The sequence below is a fragment of the Aspergillus heteromorphus genome (assembly GCF_003184545.1).
Source record: "Aspergillus heteromorphus CBS 117.55 chromosome Unknown BO70scaffold_7, whole genome shotgun sequence".
NCBI classification, from domain to species: Eukaryota; Fungi; Ascomycota; class Eurotiomycetes; order Eurotiales; family Aspergillaceae; genus Aspergillus; species Aspergillus heteromorphus.
The window spans coordinates 243,287-257,860 of NW_020290412.1; the positions used below are offsets into that span (position 1 = coordinate 243,287).

Sequence of the window (14,574 nt, forward strand, 5' to 3'; positions counted from 1 at the left end):
GGATGGCTTATCCTTTAATCTGCAGGCTACGCGCCGAATCATCCCTAAAACGGATGCATACACGAGGAGTCCAATCGTCACTCAACCCATCAAGCTTATCCTCTCCCCCTGTCCAGACCAATCCACCTGAAATGCCACACAGCCTTGTTGCTTACCCTTCAGTATCCGTCTGCCCGGCCACCGTCAAGCAGGTACTGGATGGCATCACTCCGTGTCGGCTGTCTTTCATGCCATTCCTGCGTGGGGGCCAACATCCAGATCCAGGCCCAGGTCATGAAGGCTTTTTGGCACGGGACACGTTGCTATCAATTGATTCCTGGCGCCTATCCCAATGCATGGGCCCACTTCCTCAGCTCCCAGGTGCAGTCACCGTTAGGGCGCAGACCCCCTGACTAGCGTGCATGACGGGTGCCATGTTACACTCGCGTGTTACCCCAGCGTACGTGATGTAGTGTAACGTACGTTGTTGCAATTTCGGGGTTTGATACGCATGGATGGCTGGGAATTACTGTCTCGGTGCTTTTGAAAGACAGGAGATCGATGGGGCTCAAGGTACGTTACTGGTGGTATTCTGTCCGATTAGGGTTCTTTGAGCGGCTGAGCATGATATGGGACATGGGGGCTGGCGCGCAGTTCTCTTCCAACATGACGAGACTTTGAGTTTGCTGATTACAGTCAATATCTAGATGCTGAGGCGATTATGATGATGTCTTGGTGATTCTGCGTCTATACCGAGAAAACCCCCAGAGGCGAGATTTTGAGTGATGCTGTTCGAATCCAGACGTCTATTGCATCTGCGTGGGCATCATGACGCCTTGAGATGAATGTGAGTGTGGCCATGGTAGCTTCAAATAACCACATTTCCAAGTAAAGATGAATCAAACGTCAACAAGAACATGTCATTCGGACTACTACTATTATATACTCCTACAGCTGCACTAACCAAACCCCAGCACCGCATCACCCACTCGGACGTGCATCCTCTATTTTCTTTCCACATTCCTCGCCTTGAATCTCATCATCATAGCCTGCTTCTCCACCATCATCATCGTGGGGAAGTCATCAAACCGAACCGCTATTCCCTGCTCCTCCGCGATATCAAATGCCCACAGCGTGCGGGTCAGAATTAGGCGCATCTCTAACCACGCCAGAGGACGACCCAGACACACGTGAAAGCCAACGCTGAATGGCTTGGAAGCTGACACTTTGTCGCCAGCAAATTCAGCCGGCCGCTCACCCTCCGGCAGCCACCGGTCCGGGGCGAAGGTGTCGGGTGCATGGAAGTACTTGGTTGAGCGGTTTACGGCAAAGGTGCGGACGCCAATACGTGTCTGGTTAATCGTCAGTCCCGGATTATAGTAAAATTGCCACGTAATTGGCTAGAAATAAGGGCTTGGGGGGTGACTTACGCCTTCAGGAAGTGGCACACCAGCATACTCATCCCCACCCGGGGGGACCACGCGCGGCAGTCCAGCGGGCACGGGGTGCGCGATACGCAAGCCTTCATTAATCACGGCATCGAGATAGGGTAACTCGACCGTGTTGATTTTTGCGAGCGTGATTTCCTTCTCTTCCGCGTACGCGGCGCGGATATCACGTGTCAGACGAGCTAGGATCTCCTTGCTCTCCGGCTTGCACAGGTGGTTGAAGATGCCAGTCATAGAGGTAGCGGTTGTTTCGGACCCGCCGACAATGATGAATGTGAAGGAAGAGAGGATCTCGTCTCGAGACATTGACTCGAAGCTGTTTTTTGAATTAGCCTCGTGCTTGGCTGTCGACAAAGTGCTGACCGGGGCGTGTGTGACTTACTTCGGGTTACGCTTCATGAACGGCGTCATAAAGTCAGGACGCTCGGTTTTGGACTCTAGACGACGGTTAATCCGGTCAAAGGCGTACTTTTGGTGGATCTTTGCCGCCTCCATGATTCTACGTGGAAGGAGCTTCTCGAAGATGAACTCCAGCCATGGCCAGTAGCGCGGGGCGGCAGCGATGGTCATTCCCTTTAGGTAGAAGAAGAGTGTGCGCACCCAGTCGTGGTATTCTCCCTGGTCGAGGCAGCCGAAAGCTTCTCCGAAGGCAAGGTCGCCAATCTGGAGAGTTTAGGGAAAGGCCTTGGGCGATGGAGAAGTGGGGGGACATACCACATCCATGGTGAAGAAGTTCAGCCAGTCGGTGAGGTTGACCAGCCCACCGGTCTTCTCACTGCCTGGGGCTGTGGCTCGGCTCCATAGCTGGTTGATGAAAGTATCGGCGTGAGCTTCGATCAGAGGCGCCTGCTCGCGCAAGGCATCGTCGGTGAAGGAGTGGCTCATCAGCCCGCGCACGCGAGCGTGGAACTTGACGTTGCTGGTCGTGATGATGTTATCGGCCTGACCAGCAGGCGCCTTCATAAAGGCCGGGTCGCGTATCGCGCGCTTGTGCCCCGGTCGCCAGGCGTAGATGTCATGCCAGGCTTCTTCACTGGCGAAGGAGATCTCGTCGGGCGCCATGCGGAAGTGCGGGCCATATTTCTCGTGGAGCTCGCGCTGGCGTTTGACCAGCGTCCCGGAGAGGAGGTGATAGACGAAGGGAATGCGCGAGGCCGCCCAGGCTTTAGGGCCTGGGTATTTGGCCAGTGGGTGGAAGTAGACATTGTAGATGCCTTGGTAGATGGGGTAGGCCAGCAGCAGGCAGACGACGCTGCCGATCTGCAGCGGTACGCTGCTGCGGACGTTGATGAAATATTCCTGCAGGACACCCATGGTTTGTGGACTGGACTGGACTGGACTGGACGAGCAATGGTGGGTTCATGCTCGAGTTGCGCGCAGTATAAATAGCTGTGCGTTAAATGAGAACTTGTCGCACGACAGTCAGATGGGTGGAGGCCAGGCGGTTTTGCAAGATACACGGAAATACTGTGTGACGGGCTGTATGGGTGATACAGCGATACCGATGGTATGGGTGTTACAAGTGGCACACGCGGCAGAGCAGTTAGGGGCTTGGCTTAGTGCTTATTCTTTCTGCAAGCCTCGAATGGGTTTGATATCAACTTGCGGAAAGACGGCAGGTGCGATAATGCCTCGTATAGATGACAGATAACCAGTCTGACATGCAGCAGTGGCAGTCTGACACGCAGCTAATGGAAATTATTATCCGCGACAAAGGCACGAGGCATGAGGCACGGCAGAGGCTCAGAGGATGTCTTGCAGGGGGCTGGTGGGTGCATGAGGACTGCAAAACCCACTTTGCGTGTTGACTATTCCCCTAAATGCGACTTTACTAAACTCCCTCTTCGCAGCGGAGTCAGTATCAGCTCTACAATCTCATCCATACACTCACTATGGCAGACACTTCAATTGACAATCAGTTCCCCATTCCCAGCCTCGTGCTGGGAAAGCAGGGCATTACAGAGACCGCCACCCCTTTGGTCGACAATGCGTCATTTGACATCAAGTGCGATGCTCTGCGGCTGTTGCTGGCATGTTTAGAGCAGTCACTGGAACGTTCTCAGTCCATCGTGCATCTGCTGCAGTCAGTATGCCGTGCCTGGTGGGAGGGCAAAATGGAATACAGTGACGTAGGTACTCATCCACAGACAGCGTACCGTGATCTGACAGTTTGTGATAAATAGAACCGCGATGAGAGCTTCGCTCGACAGTCGTTCGCCTGGGCCTTCGCGGACCTTACCTGGCAGATATATCAAGGGCGTCTGGAGAAACCAACAGAGCCTCACCTTTTCTCGGAGCACGCCCCAATTGTCCTGATCCAGATGGCCACGCGCATTCTGATTCCGGACCCAAAGGCGCGCAGCCCCGTACCCGTGGAGGAAACTGCACGGGACTACCTCACCTTGCGCACCTTTGCATCTGTGCCATTTATGGATGTGCTCGAGGCCGATATCCAGGCGGAAGCCCACGCCCGGCAGCAAATTCTCGAAGATGCGCTCCGCGACACAAGCCTCTCATCCTCGTCGCGGGCCCTCGTGCTCGTGGCCCTGCAAACACAACCTCCGTCACGAGTACCCCTCGACGCTGCAGCAGAGGAAGCAAACCAAAAGCAAGCACTCAAGTTGTCCAAGTTCGCCCAGTATTTCTACAGCACGGAATATATGAAGGGCGAGCCCCTGGTTGCCATCAAGGCCTCCATCCTCGAGAGCTCCTTCTACACCGCGCTCCTGAAGGCCAAGCGCGCGGATATCTTCCCCATGACCGACGCCAAAGAACACGATAAATATCTCGAGTATATCCCCCCGATGTCCACTCTGCAGAGCAATTACCATGAGCGCGGCTTCCCGCCGCAATGGCTGCATGACCTACACCTCTGGTCCATGTTCATCTTCCTCGTCGACGAAAACATGGAAGCCGCAGTTGTACACTTCACCCCGGACGAACTCCACGACTTCGCCGCCGGCCTCGAGCTCATCCATCCCGACCCAGACCCGCGCTACTCCATCATCGCGACACCTCAGCTCCCTTCACTCGCGTCCCCGTCCGCCACCACCCCTCCCCCCAACCGAACTCCCCGCGTCCAGACCGCCCTAGACCTGTACTACTCCTGGGCGCGATGGGTGACGAACTGGCCGCGCCTCGCCCACGCCACGGCAACAGACATGAACGAGTTCCGCTCGGAAGTGAAAAAGTACCTTCTCGCCCACGTGCACCAAATCTGGGACAACATACGCCTCGCCGCGCAACAAAACCGCTCCCCGACCATCCCGGACCCGTCCGCGCCCCTGACCCGCTTCGATTCCCCGCGCACCGCCTACGCGACTTGGGTACACACCATCGGGGCATCCCATATCTCCGGCACCATCAGCCTCCCCTGGGTAGCCTGCTACATGGGGAGCGGCATCCGCGGCGGGCGCGACGGATGGAGCTCCGTGATGCAGCGCATGCTCGCGCACGAGATGAACCAGCACGTGGGCGCCTACTGTCGCCTCTACAACGACTACGGCTCTGTCACCCGCGACGCGATCGAAGGGAACCTCAACAGCGTGAACTTCCCCGAGTTCTGGACCGGCGTGTCCCCGCAAGACATCCAAGCGAATGACGGCGAAGTGCGAGCGACCATCAAGGCGGATCTGCTTGCAGTCGCTAAGCACGAGCGCCGCATGGCTGATTATCTGGGCGATAAGCTGTACAAGAGCCTGGAAGACGAGGGGGGGAAAGAGGGACGCTGGATTGCCGGGGCGCTCAGAGTGTATTTCCGCTCCGCGGAATTGTTTTCCGATATGTATTTGACCAGGGATGTTACCAATACTGTGAAATAATTTAGATCGGAGGTCACTTTCCTTCCTTCTTTCTTTCTTTTTTTTTTTCATTCATTGTTGCATATCTACCTGTATTCCTTCGTTTGAGTGATGCTTGGGGGCTTGTTGTGATGGGAGACTAAGATGGGCGGTTTTGTCGATCTGGTGAGGGGCTTAGATTTGGACCTGTACTGCTCTGCAGAACTTATTCTGCGCGCATGAGAGATGAGGGATTTACTGCTGATAGCGGTGGGCGGAGTCTGCAGGCTGCACATACCTAAGTATCTATCATCTACCTACTCTGCAGACTCGGGGTTCAGACTAGTACTGATACGGTAACCTGGAACTACGTGTATGCACCTGTTGACTGTTAGGGCCGACAATCGGGAGAAAGTGGGCCAATTGGATGGTGGGCTGGCTGTTGGTGAACAGGAGATGGTGGTGCTTAGCTTACTTAGGTACGGAGTACGGAGTAGTTAGGAGCGCTTTGCGGGAGAGGTTTCTCTGTCTGGTTCTGTCTATCTGGAATTATGGATAGTCATGGTTGGGAGGATTAGGATTGAGGTTTAGCGTCCAGGCTGTGGACACAGGCTTTTGCATGTTGGTGCGCGCTGGGTCTGTGCTCGGCTGGATGGAGTTGGTGGTAGGACGGGAAGGGGGAACGGGGACGTTCATCTCCCGCTATCTGCTAGTATTTGAATAAATGTCTTCCAGTGATGAATGGCTGCCAAGAGAGTAAGTTATAGTACTGTTGAAGCCAACCAGTTGCAGGCCTCCACCCTTGGTGGGGTCATGTGATTTGGCCGCGGTGTTGTTCTTCTGCTTGTTGGATGTATCCATCCTGGCGAGGTTTACATTCTCGGGGATGATTGACATGGATATCAGTGCGGAGTATGGGAATTAGGAAGGTGTATATATTCATTCACCCGCTCCCGCCACAATAACAGTAGTATATCTCTTGTGTAGAATGTAACACCCCCACCCACAAATCCAATCAAAACAACGCCCAAAAAATGATGAGTGTGTAATTGCGTAACCAGCCTAACTTGAGCTTTTCGTACTGCTGTCTCCCTATTCCCTTCCACATGGCATTTGTAGTTCACATTGCCTTTTCATTCCATCTAGCTTGCTATCCGTAGAAGAGTATATATAGTATATTCAATGAATTATTTTCCAAGACCAAATCTATCCGTCTATACTCCCCAAGTCCTCGCTCCTCCCTCCTCAAGACAAGCTCAAAATATACAAAGAAAATACGACCCCCTCCTATAACCTGCCAGCCCCCCCATCATTGTCTCCCCTCGCATCCTCCCTAACCACAAAATCCCTCTGAACAAAAATCTTCCCCGGCACCGTCACAGCCACACCACCACCCTCCGCCTCCCCCGCCCGCCCCCCACCACCAACGCATCCAAATCCATCGCGCCCTCCAAATCCGTCTCCCTCCGAGAAAAGCTCCCCGCCCGCGAAAACCGCGACGTATGAGTAGTACTAGTGGTATGCGTCCGCGCACTCTTACTCTTACTTGTACTCTTACTCTGCAAGAGCTCCGTATCCTGGAAGCGGTTAAACCGGTGATTGTGGTGGTGATGGCTGTGCGAGGAGTGGGAGTGGGAGTGGGAGTGGTCGTCGTGGGGGAGTTTGGTGCGGGCGGCGGAGGAGGAGGAGGTGAAAGAGAAGGAGAAGGCGGGGTGGGATTTTGCGCGTTGGCGGAGAGGACCCGTCGCTTGGGGGAGGAAGGGGAGGCAGGCGATTATGATGCCGATGGTGGGTTCGAGGCCGGTGATGAAATCGACGACAGCGTCTTGGATGGTTGCTTGGGAGTCTTCGTAGACGTAGGAGAGGATTACTCGAAGGATGGTGAGGACGCAGGTTCTGAGTGAGGGAGGGGTGGGGGTTAGTATGAGGAGGGTTAGGGTTAGGGGTGGGGTGGGGGTTTAGGTGGGGTGGGGGTTTGGGTGGGGTGGTGGGGTGAGTGAAGGGGGGGGGGAGGCAGGGGAGATGGTATGACAGAGGGGGAGAGAAAGGGACGGGGAGGAGATGAGAAAGGACAGACATACATCACTCCCAATCCAAAGATGACACTCAACCCCCATTTCTGCCTTGGCTTCATCCGCAGTCCCCAGAGCAGCGGCATGGGGAGAATGACGACGGCCGCGTCGAAGATAAGAGCCGATATGGCCGTGTAGGTTCGGTAAGCCCTCACGTCTGCGCAGTGGCCGTGGCCCGTGCGGAGCATCATGTAAGAGAGAGGCTGACAGATGGTGACGGCAGCGATGGACATCGTGAGGAAGTTCATGAGGTTGAGCATGATCATGACCAGCGCGATGTGGCAGAGTCGCTTGACGGGGCAAAGATCTGGCGGTAGAAGATGACCATGGAGACGCGCACAGCCGTCGTGGCGGCGTTCCACAGGATGATTGTCGGGGCAAATAGCTTGGTCTGTGAGTGTTTGTGTAGAGAAGAGCAGAGGAAGGCGGGTGTGGACTCACCCGCCAGGACTCTTCTAGATCGCCCATTGTGTAATGCGCCGTGGTCATCCCGAAGCCGTGGGTATAAGTGTCGTACATGGTGACGACGAGGCCTATTGTCATGGCCTGGTCAGGTCAGGTCGGGTCAGGTCATCTTAGCGTTGCTGAAGAGGAGCCAGGGCGTATGTACCATTGCGAACCAGAGGACGTAATCACTCAGCAGAGAGTGGTAAGACTGCGTCGTCCGCGCGTATTGGCGCGCGAGCACCAAGACAAAATCGATGATAAGCAGCAGGATCATCAGAGCGATGAAGACCTGTCCCTCTTTGTTGTCGCGCTCGATAGTCCAGCCCATTCTGCCTTAAGGAGTGTGATGGGAACGTGGGACAGACGGACAAGACAGGTCAGCTCACGGATGGATGCGGTGCTTCGTATACGGGATTGCTCACAGATGGATAGATACATATACAGGAATCCTTCGAGCGGGGTCTGACAATGGCCCGAGCGTGACGTCGCGCAATCACTAGGGGCGAGGGGGGGGGGGGAGGTCGACGAGACGAACAGGACTTCTGCAACCGCTTGGCTTAGGGCTTATGGGTCCGGATGGGGATGGGGATGGGGGCTGTGGCATCCCGGCGGGAGGAGCCGTGTGGGGGCAGATTCCTGTGTCTCTGCCGTGTACCCGTATGTACGAGCCATCTGGAAATAGCACTTCGTACCATACATACACTCCACCGGGCTGTGTATCTCTCGGGTGGACCCTTGCTAGGGCTGACGGCTCGTCGTCTATGCGAGCTTTCACCCCTCTCGTTGACCCACGCATCTCATCAGGGGCTAGCCAGCTCAGTCATCTCTGCACCCATGCAACTGCCCGGATCCCCATTGGCTGTATCGTGTGTTCATCGTTAGCTGCATTAGTGCCTCCGCGCTAGAGGCCCAAGCCCTCAGGCGAGCCGCAATCGCATTCACTGGGCTTTCTGGGTCAACGCCTCCGAGTCCTTTTGTGATCCTTCCTGTCTTTCTGTCTGTCACTATCTCCTGATCTCGCACTCGTGTTCCTTTTCCCCCCTCGCAGTTCTGTCAGATCGTGGGTGATCTGGGTGTGAGATTTTGCTTCGGTGGTTGTTATCATTTGCACCCTCTGGTCTATTTCACCATGCCAGAGTCTGAGCAGGAGAAACAGACCACGATGGCCACCAGCGAGCCGGAGAAGGGAGAGGACCTGCAGTATCCCACCGGCATCCGGCTGGTGGTGATCATGTTTTCCCTCTCCCTGGGAACCTTCCTGATGGCCCTCGACAGCACCATAATCTCTGTGGCGACCCCCAAGATCTCGACTGACTTCCACGCGCTGGACGATGTGGGCTGGTACATGGCCGCGTACGGCATGACCCTGTGCGCCTTCACTCCGGTGCTCTCCAGCTTCTACAAGCACTTCGATCCCAAGATCGTCTATCTGGCTGTCATCTTCGTCTTCGAGGGTATGTGTGCGATTGCCCTATTGGCACGGGGGATACTACTGACTGTCTGCAGTCGGATCGGCCCTCTGCGCTGCCGCCCCGACGTCCGCGTCGTTCATCACCGGACGAGCCATCGCTGGTCTGGGAGCGGGTGGTCTGCTGCAGGGCGCCTTCGGGTTGTTGACGTATGTCTGCGACCTAAAGACGCGCCCGCTGTTCATGGCGATCATCGTGAGTCTCTTCGGCCTCATGTCGGGAATCGGGCCCCTGATCGGGGGTGCCTTTACCGACGATGTGACCTGGCGCTGGTGTTTCTGGATGTACGTCCCCAAACCCTACACTATGGACAACACTGACAGTCTCTCTCTACCAGTAACCTCCCCATCGGCGGCTCCGTCTTTTTCCTCGTGCTATTCTTCATGAAGCTCGTCGGGGTCGACCCCACGCCCCGCCAAATCCCTCTCCGCGAGAAGCTGCGCAGCTTCGACGTGCTCGGAATCATACTCCTCCTCGGATCCGTGATCTGTCTGTTTCTGGCGCTGCAGATCGGCGGCACACAAGATCCATGGTCGAGCTCAAAGCCCATCGGACTGCTTGTGGGCTTCGGCTTGCTGGCCATCGCGTTCGGCCTGTGGCAATGGAAGGCAGGCGACCAAGCCACCATTCCACTGCGGTTCTTCAACGACCGCACGGTCGTCTGGGGTTCGCTGTATCTTTTCTGGGACAACATGGCCAACTACATCGCCATCTACTACATGCCGTACTATTTCCAAGCGGGACAGGGCGTGTCGCCCATCCGCAGTGCCGTTGAATATATCTCCCTCGCCGTGCCCCTGATGGTCTGTCTCCTACTAGGCGGTGGCATCACCACCGCGACAGGCCACTACATGCCCGTCATCCTCGTGGCGCAGGTTCTCGCCGCGGTGGGCACCGGCTTGCTCACAACCATCAACATCAACACAACCACCGCCCAATGGGCCACCTACATGGCGCTGACGGGCGCCGGCCTAGGGATGGGGGTCAACGTCCCGCACATCGCCATCCAAGCGGTCTTCGAAAACGACAACGACATCTTCATCGCCAACGGCATCGCCAGTTTCTTCGGGCAGCTAGGCGGGTCCATGGGCGTGCCGATCGCCAACGCCATCCTCCTCGATGCCCTGCACACCGAGGTGCCCAAGTACGTATCCAACATCTCGGCGGATGCGGTCATGGACGCGGGTGCGTCGGGGGTAAACACGCTGTCTAGTTCCCCCAGCGTGATCCATGCGCTGCGCTCCGCATGGGCGGTTTCCGTCGCCAAGGTGAATATTCTGCTCGTGGTCGTTATTTGCATTTCTGTGCCGACGGCGCTGGGCATGCGGTGGTTGAATCTGAAGAAGATCTCGGATCAGAGAGAGCTGGAAAAGCGTGAGCTGAGGGAGAGGGAGAGGGAAAGCGAAAAGAGGGTCTCTGCCGGTGTGGTTGCTGTCGAGGATGATGAGGAGCCTGTCGTTGAGGATATTTGAGCCGAGCTATACTGTGTGGTGGGTATGACTTGTAATTGTGTGCGTGGATCTCTGTATTCTAGGCAGGATTGGCCTTTGGTATCGCTTCTTTACGATGGTGCTGTTCTGAAGTCTCAGTGCTTGAGGCAGAACTTGCCATTGGTATGGCTTCATAATCATTGTATTCTTAGTTCCATGTGCTCCGGGCAGAAATCCGTATCTCTCGACAGTATGCACTACCACGACATCCGTGTCCACATCCTTCCCATCGCAGGAACCAATGCGAATCACCCACAATCAGCCTGAAGGCTCGCGAGAGCGCGCATACAACACCAGAGGCGTTCATCCTCCCATATCAACCAATTCACTCACCATCCAGCCGTAGATCTATTACCCGCCAAACGCAAGGCAGTCCTGCAATCCCAATCCCAATCCGACTAACAATCCCACGAGAATCCGCCCATCCTGTCATCCTTCGCGGGGAGGTCTCCGTCCCCTGCCTACTATACCTACGCAGCAGTGGTCATCCCGTCACAAAAATACGGCGAGGAATTTTCATCCCCTGGTAAAAAACGCCCATACAACCCAATACCGTCTGAAATACAGTCTTACCCATCCCACCGGAGCCGAGGCGGGGTCTACACAATCCCTGCCATGCGTTGCGTTGGCTGGCTGCCCTAGATTCCTTCCTATCCAATTCGCCTTGTCGTGTACGCACACTCCCGGGGGCGATCCCAACGCGCCGACAGGATTCGTCGCTATCGCTATCACCCCCCAGTCTTTGGGTTCTCAACTAGTCCAGTCAAGCGCGGCCGTATTATTCTTACTCTCATGCAGCGGAAATAGTCCCGCGCACATGCATACGCACATGTATATGCACAGACACCCGCACGTGTATTGTCTCATCCTGCAGGCTGAATAATGCGTTAGACAATGATGATGGTAATTGTCATGGTCTGGAGCCGCTGGCCCCCACGAGGAGCCTCGCGGTGCAGTGCAGGTCGGTGCAGCTGATATGATAGTCGGGGACAAGCCTACCAATTAGTGGCGGGGTGGATGTTTTATCTGAAGGAATAGTGGCCTTGTTGACACGGCTCATGAGGGGGAGGGAGGGGTGTGTGGGTGGGTGTGTGCTGGTACGAAGTGGGCGGGGCTATAGTACACAGCGCTATGGATAATCATCGTATACCGTGACTTGACTTGATTTGACTTGAGTTGACTGGAACACACTGGACCAGACCGGACTGATGCCATGCACTCATGTCAGACCAGGATCAGGATCAGGATCAATCAGGCTGATTCCTTCGGCCGGCATATAAGCTTACCCCCCATGAAGAGTCTACTGTATCACGTCAAGCCCTAGCCCTTCCTCCTGACCCCCCTCCCTTCCCAAGCCCTATACTATACTATATCCCATGGCCTCTGGGATCTGGAATATCAGGCAACATCTCTCGTCGCTTCTCCGCTCATTGTTCGCTTTCTTGATTGCGAAGCATCATCGCCGACCATTTCTCGTTCCGTTGTCTACACCCAGTATGGCTACCACTACAACTACGACAGCCGCCATGGATATCCTCAATGAAAGCACGCAGCCTTTCCCATTGCACATCCAGAAAGAAACCCCCTACGCCTCTAGCATGCCATCCCTTGCCCCGGTCGATTATCGTGCCCTTCCCGAGTCGGACCAGGCTTTTGGGGGCAATGGTGCCGGCGAGATGGTCGTGGAGCAGGAGCAGGATCTGGAGCTGTCGCCGCCGCAGAATGAGCTCGCCAATACGAACTTGCCGCGCAGTACTACTGCTGTGAGTTTAGCAGCACCTATTTATCACCAAGCTGCCACTCTAAAGATAGCACATACTGATTGTAATAGCCCATCCACGCCCCCTTCCAATACATCTCCTCCCTCCCATCCAAAGGCGTGCGCGACCAGGTCGTCGCCGCGCTGAACGTCTGGGTCGGCGCTTCGCTCGACGTGCTCCCCCAGATTGTGTCTATCGTTGGCGATATCCATAATATCTCGTTGATGTGAGCTCCCCTCCCGCCTCCAATACACACCCTGCCACACCCACCTGGAAACCCTAGTGGGAGTCCTCCTTCCCTCACCATCCATCCACATCCCATCCACAATACCTAACAAAACCAACCAGGCTCGACGACGTCGAAGACGCCTCCCCTCTCCGCCGCTCCCGACCCTCCACACACACCGTCTTCGGCATCCCGCAGACCGTCAACTCCGCTACATACCAGCTCGTCGATGTGATCGCCCGGGTCGCTGAGATCGGGGGATCGGAGTGTCAGACTATCTGTACTGGTTTGTTTTCCCCAACTTTCACCGCATGGGAATATCAAGGAAACTAGAAGCACCGATGCTGATATCCCTGACAGAGGAAATGAAAAATATGCTCGTGGGCCAGAGTCTCGATCTCCACTGGGTGCAGCATGTTTCGCCGCCGAGTGTGCCGGAGTATTTGCAGATGATTGATGGGAGTGAGTTTTCTCTTCCTTTTCTTCTTCCTTCGTCGTGTTCTGGGGGAAATTTCTACCTACCACCTTATCCGTCCCACATCATGCTCTTCCATTTAGCTTGTTGGCCTGAGATAGGATAGAGTGTGTATACTAACGGCGTCCAGAAACCGGCGCCCTCTTCCGCATGATCTCGCGCCTGATGATCGCCCAATCCACGCACCCCACCAAGCCCTCAGACCTGAATAACCTGATGATGCTCTTTGGGCGGTTCTTTCAGATTAGGGATGACTACGCGAATTTGGTTGTTGATCAGGTATGCACCGCTCCCTTTGCCCTATTCCCCAATTCCCCCTCCCCCCTCCCCCCACCAACCCAATCCCAATCCCAATCCCAACCCTAACCCAGCTACCCATGACAAAAATGATAATAATCCATGATAATAACAAAACAACAAACCCAGTACCAAGAAAGCAAAGGCTTCTGCGAAGACCTCGACGAAGGCAAATGGAGCTTCATCCTACTGCACGCGCTCGAACACGCCACGCCCAGCAACCGCGCGCTGCTGCGCAACCTGCTGATGCAGCGGCACGCGACCGGCGCGGCGGGCCGCGGCCACAAGCAGCTGTTCCTGGGCGTGCTGGAGGAGTCGGGCAGTCTGGCGTTCACGGCCGACGCGCTGGTGAGTCTGTGGGGGGAGATCGAGGGGGAGATTTGTCGCGTGGAGCGGGAGACCGGGACGGAGAATCGCTTGGCCAGGGAGATGTTGGAGAGGTTGAGGATTCAGCGGTAGGTGTGGATATTATTATCGTTGTTATTGGGGTTATGATTATGGCTGTGGTTATGGTTGTTTGTGGGGGGGATGCGGGGTGGTGGTGGTGGGGAGAGGCGGGAGGCGGGAAGGGAGGGGAGGGGGGGTGTCTTTGATGCTTGCTTAGAGTTATGATGGCGTTGAGGTGTCTTATGGGTGGGTTTCTGGTATATTCGGTATGTTCTGTTTATCGATACAGTAAGGGAATGAGATGAGTTCATGATGCTAAGCTGCGCATATCGTACGATATATTTTCCCAGTTCCTACAAAAGCTAGTAGGCAAAACCATACACATAATAGATGTGACTTGAATGACTTTTGATTAGTCAAGGCACTAAACCAAGCTTATGGAAGAGCTGCCTGCTTGCCGGAATTGGTCTGTGAGCAGTGTGGTCCAACTACTAGCCAGCATCTACCCAGTGAATTATCCAGTATTGCTTCACTGCCATAACCTTGGTGAATGATAACCAGTGGTTCCCCACAAGAAAATGAACAAACACAGCCAGATCTTCGCGACAAGTCTTCGGTATTGCCCGAGTAATCCATGGGAAAGGTATATACATATATGAGCATCATGGGTGTTAATACCAAAAGAAATCAAAAATCCATTGCCGGAACAAACGAAACATCTCCAACCATGATGAAATGCCGACTA

At 55.2% G+C, this 14,574-nt stretch overlaps 6 protein-coding genes across 6 annotated transcripts; 3 read left to right on the plus strand and 3 right to left on the minus strand.

Annotated features, from left to right (window-relative positions):
• Positions 1 to 983: 983 nt before the first annotated feature.
• Positions 984 to 3,014, minus strand: BO70DRAFT_422315 (cytochrome P450; the record flags this gene model as incomplete). Its single annotated transcript, XM_025547557.1, has 4 exons — positions 2,142 to 3,014; positions 1,810 to 2,090; positions 1,410 to 1,743; positions 984 to 1,331 (listed from the first exon to the last, which is right to left on the minus strand). Exons 1-4 carry the CDS (start codon positions 2,739 to 2,741, stop codon positions 984 to 986), a joined length of 1,563 nt encoding a protein of 520 aa, XP_025400945.1. The 5' UTR covers positions 2,742 to 3,014.
• A 305-nt stretch (positions 3,015 to 3,319) lies between these two features.
• Positions 3,320 to 5,248, plus strand: BO70DRAFT_422322 (uncharacterized protein; the record flags this gene model as incomplete). Its single annotated transcript, XM_025547558.1, has 2 exons — positions 3,320 to 3,556; positions 3,611 to 5,248. The coding sequence occupies 2 exons, from the start codon at positions 3,320 to 3,322 to the stop codon at positions 5,246 to 5,248; spliced, it is 1,875 nt and encodes a 624-aa protein (XP_025400946.1).
• A 1,334-nt stretch (positions 5,249 to 6,582) lies between these two features.
• On the minus strand, positions 6,583 to 7,511 carry BO70DRAFT_394733 (uncharacterized protein; the record flags this gene model as incomplete). The annotated part of the gene is made up of 2 exons (XM_025546481.1): positions 6,583 to 7,102; positions 7,288 to 7,511. The coding sequence occupies 2 exons, from the start codon at positions 7,509 to 7,511 to the stop codon at positions 6,583 to 6,585; spliced, it is 744 nt and encodes a 247-aa protein (XP_025400947.1).
• Positions 7,512 to 7,540: 29 nt separating this feature from the next.
• Positions 7,541 to 8,053, minus strand: BO70DRAFT_394734 (uncharacterized protein; the record flags this gene model as incomplete). Its single annotated transcript, XM_025546482.1, has 3 exons — positions 7,541 to 7,669; positions 7,720 to 7,824; positions 7,889 to 8,053. The coding sequence occupies 3 exons, from the start codon at positions 8,051 to 8,053 to the stop codon at positions 7,541 to 7,543; spliced, it is 399 nt and encodes a 132-aa protein (XP_025400948.1).
• An 888-nt stretch (positions 8,054 to 8,941) lies between these two features.
• On the plus strand, positions 8,942 to 10,573 carry BO70DRAFT_311419 (MFS multidrug transporter-like protein; the record flags this gene model as incomplete). The annotated part of the gene is made up of 3 exons (XM_025540181.1): positions 8,942 to 9,179; positions 9,232 to 9,478; positions 9,532 to 10,573. Coding segments are annotated over exons 1-3 (1,512 nt in total), but the record flags the coding sequence as incomplete, so codon positions are not given.
• A 1,607-nt stretch (positions 10,574 to 12,180) lies between these two features.
• BO70DRAFT_394736 (FPP/GGPP synthase family protein) lies at positions 12,181 to 13,901 on the plus strand (the record flags this gene model as incomplete). The annotated part of the gene is made up of 6 exons (XM_025546483.1): positions 12,181 to 12,447; positions 12,516 to 12,670; positions 12,793 to 12,956; positions 13,031 to 13,132; positions 13,276 to 13,424; positions 13,572 to 13,901. 6 exons carry the CDS (start codon positions 12,181 to 12,183, stop codon positions 13,899 to 13,901), a joined length of 1,167 nt encoding a protein of 388 aa, XP_025400950.1.
• Between the last annotated feature and the right edge of the window lie 673 nt (positions 13,902 to 14,574).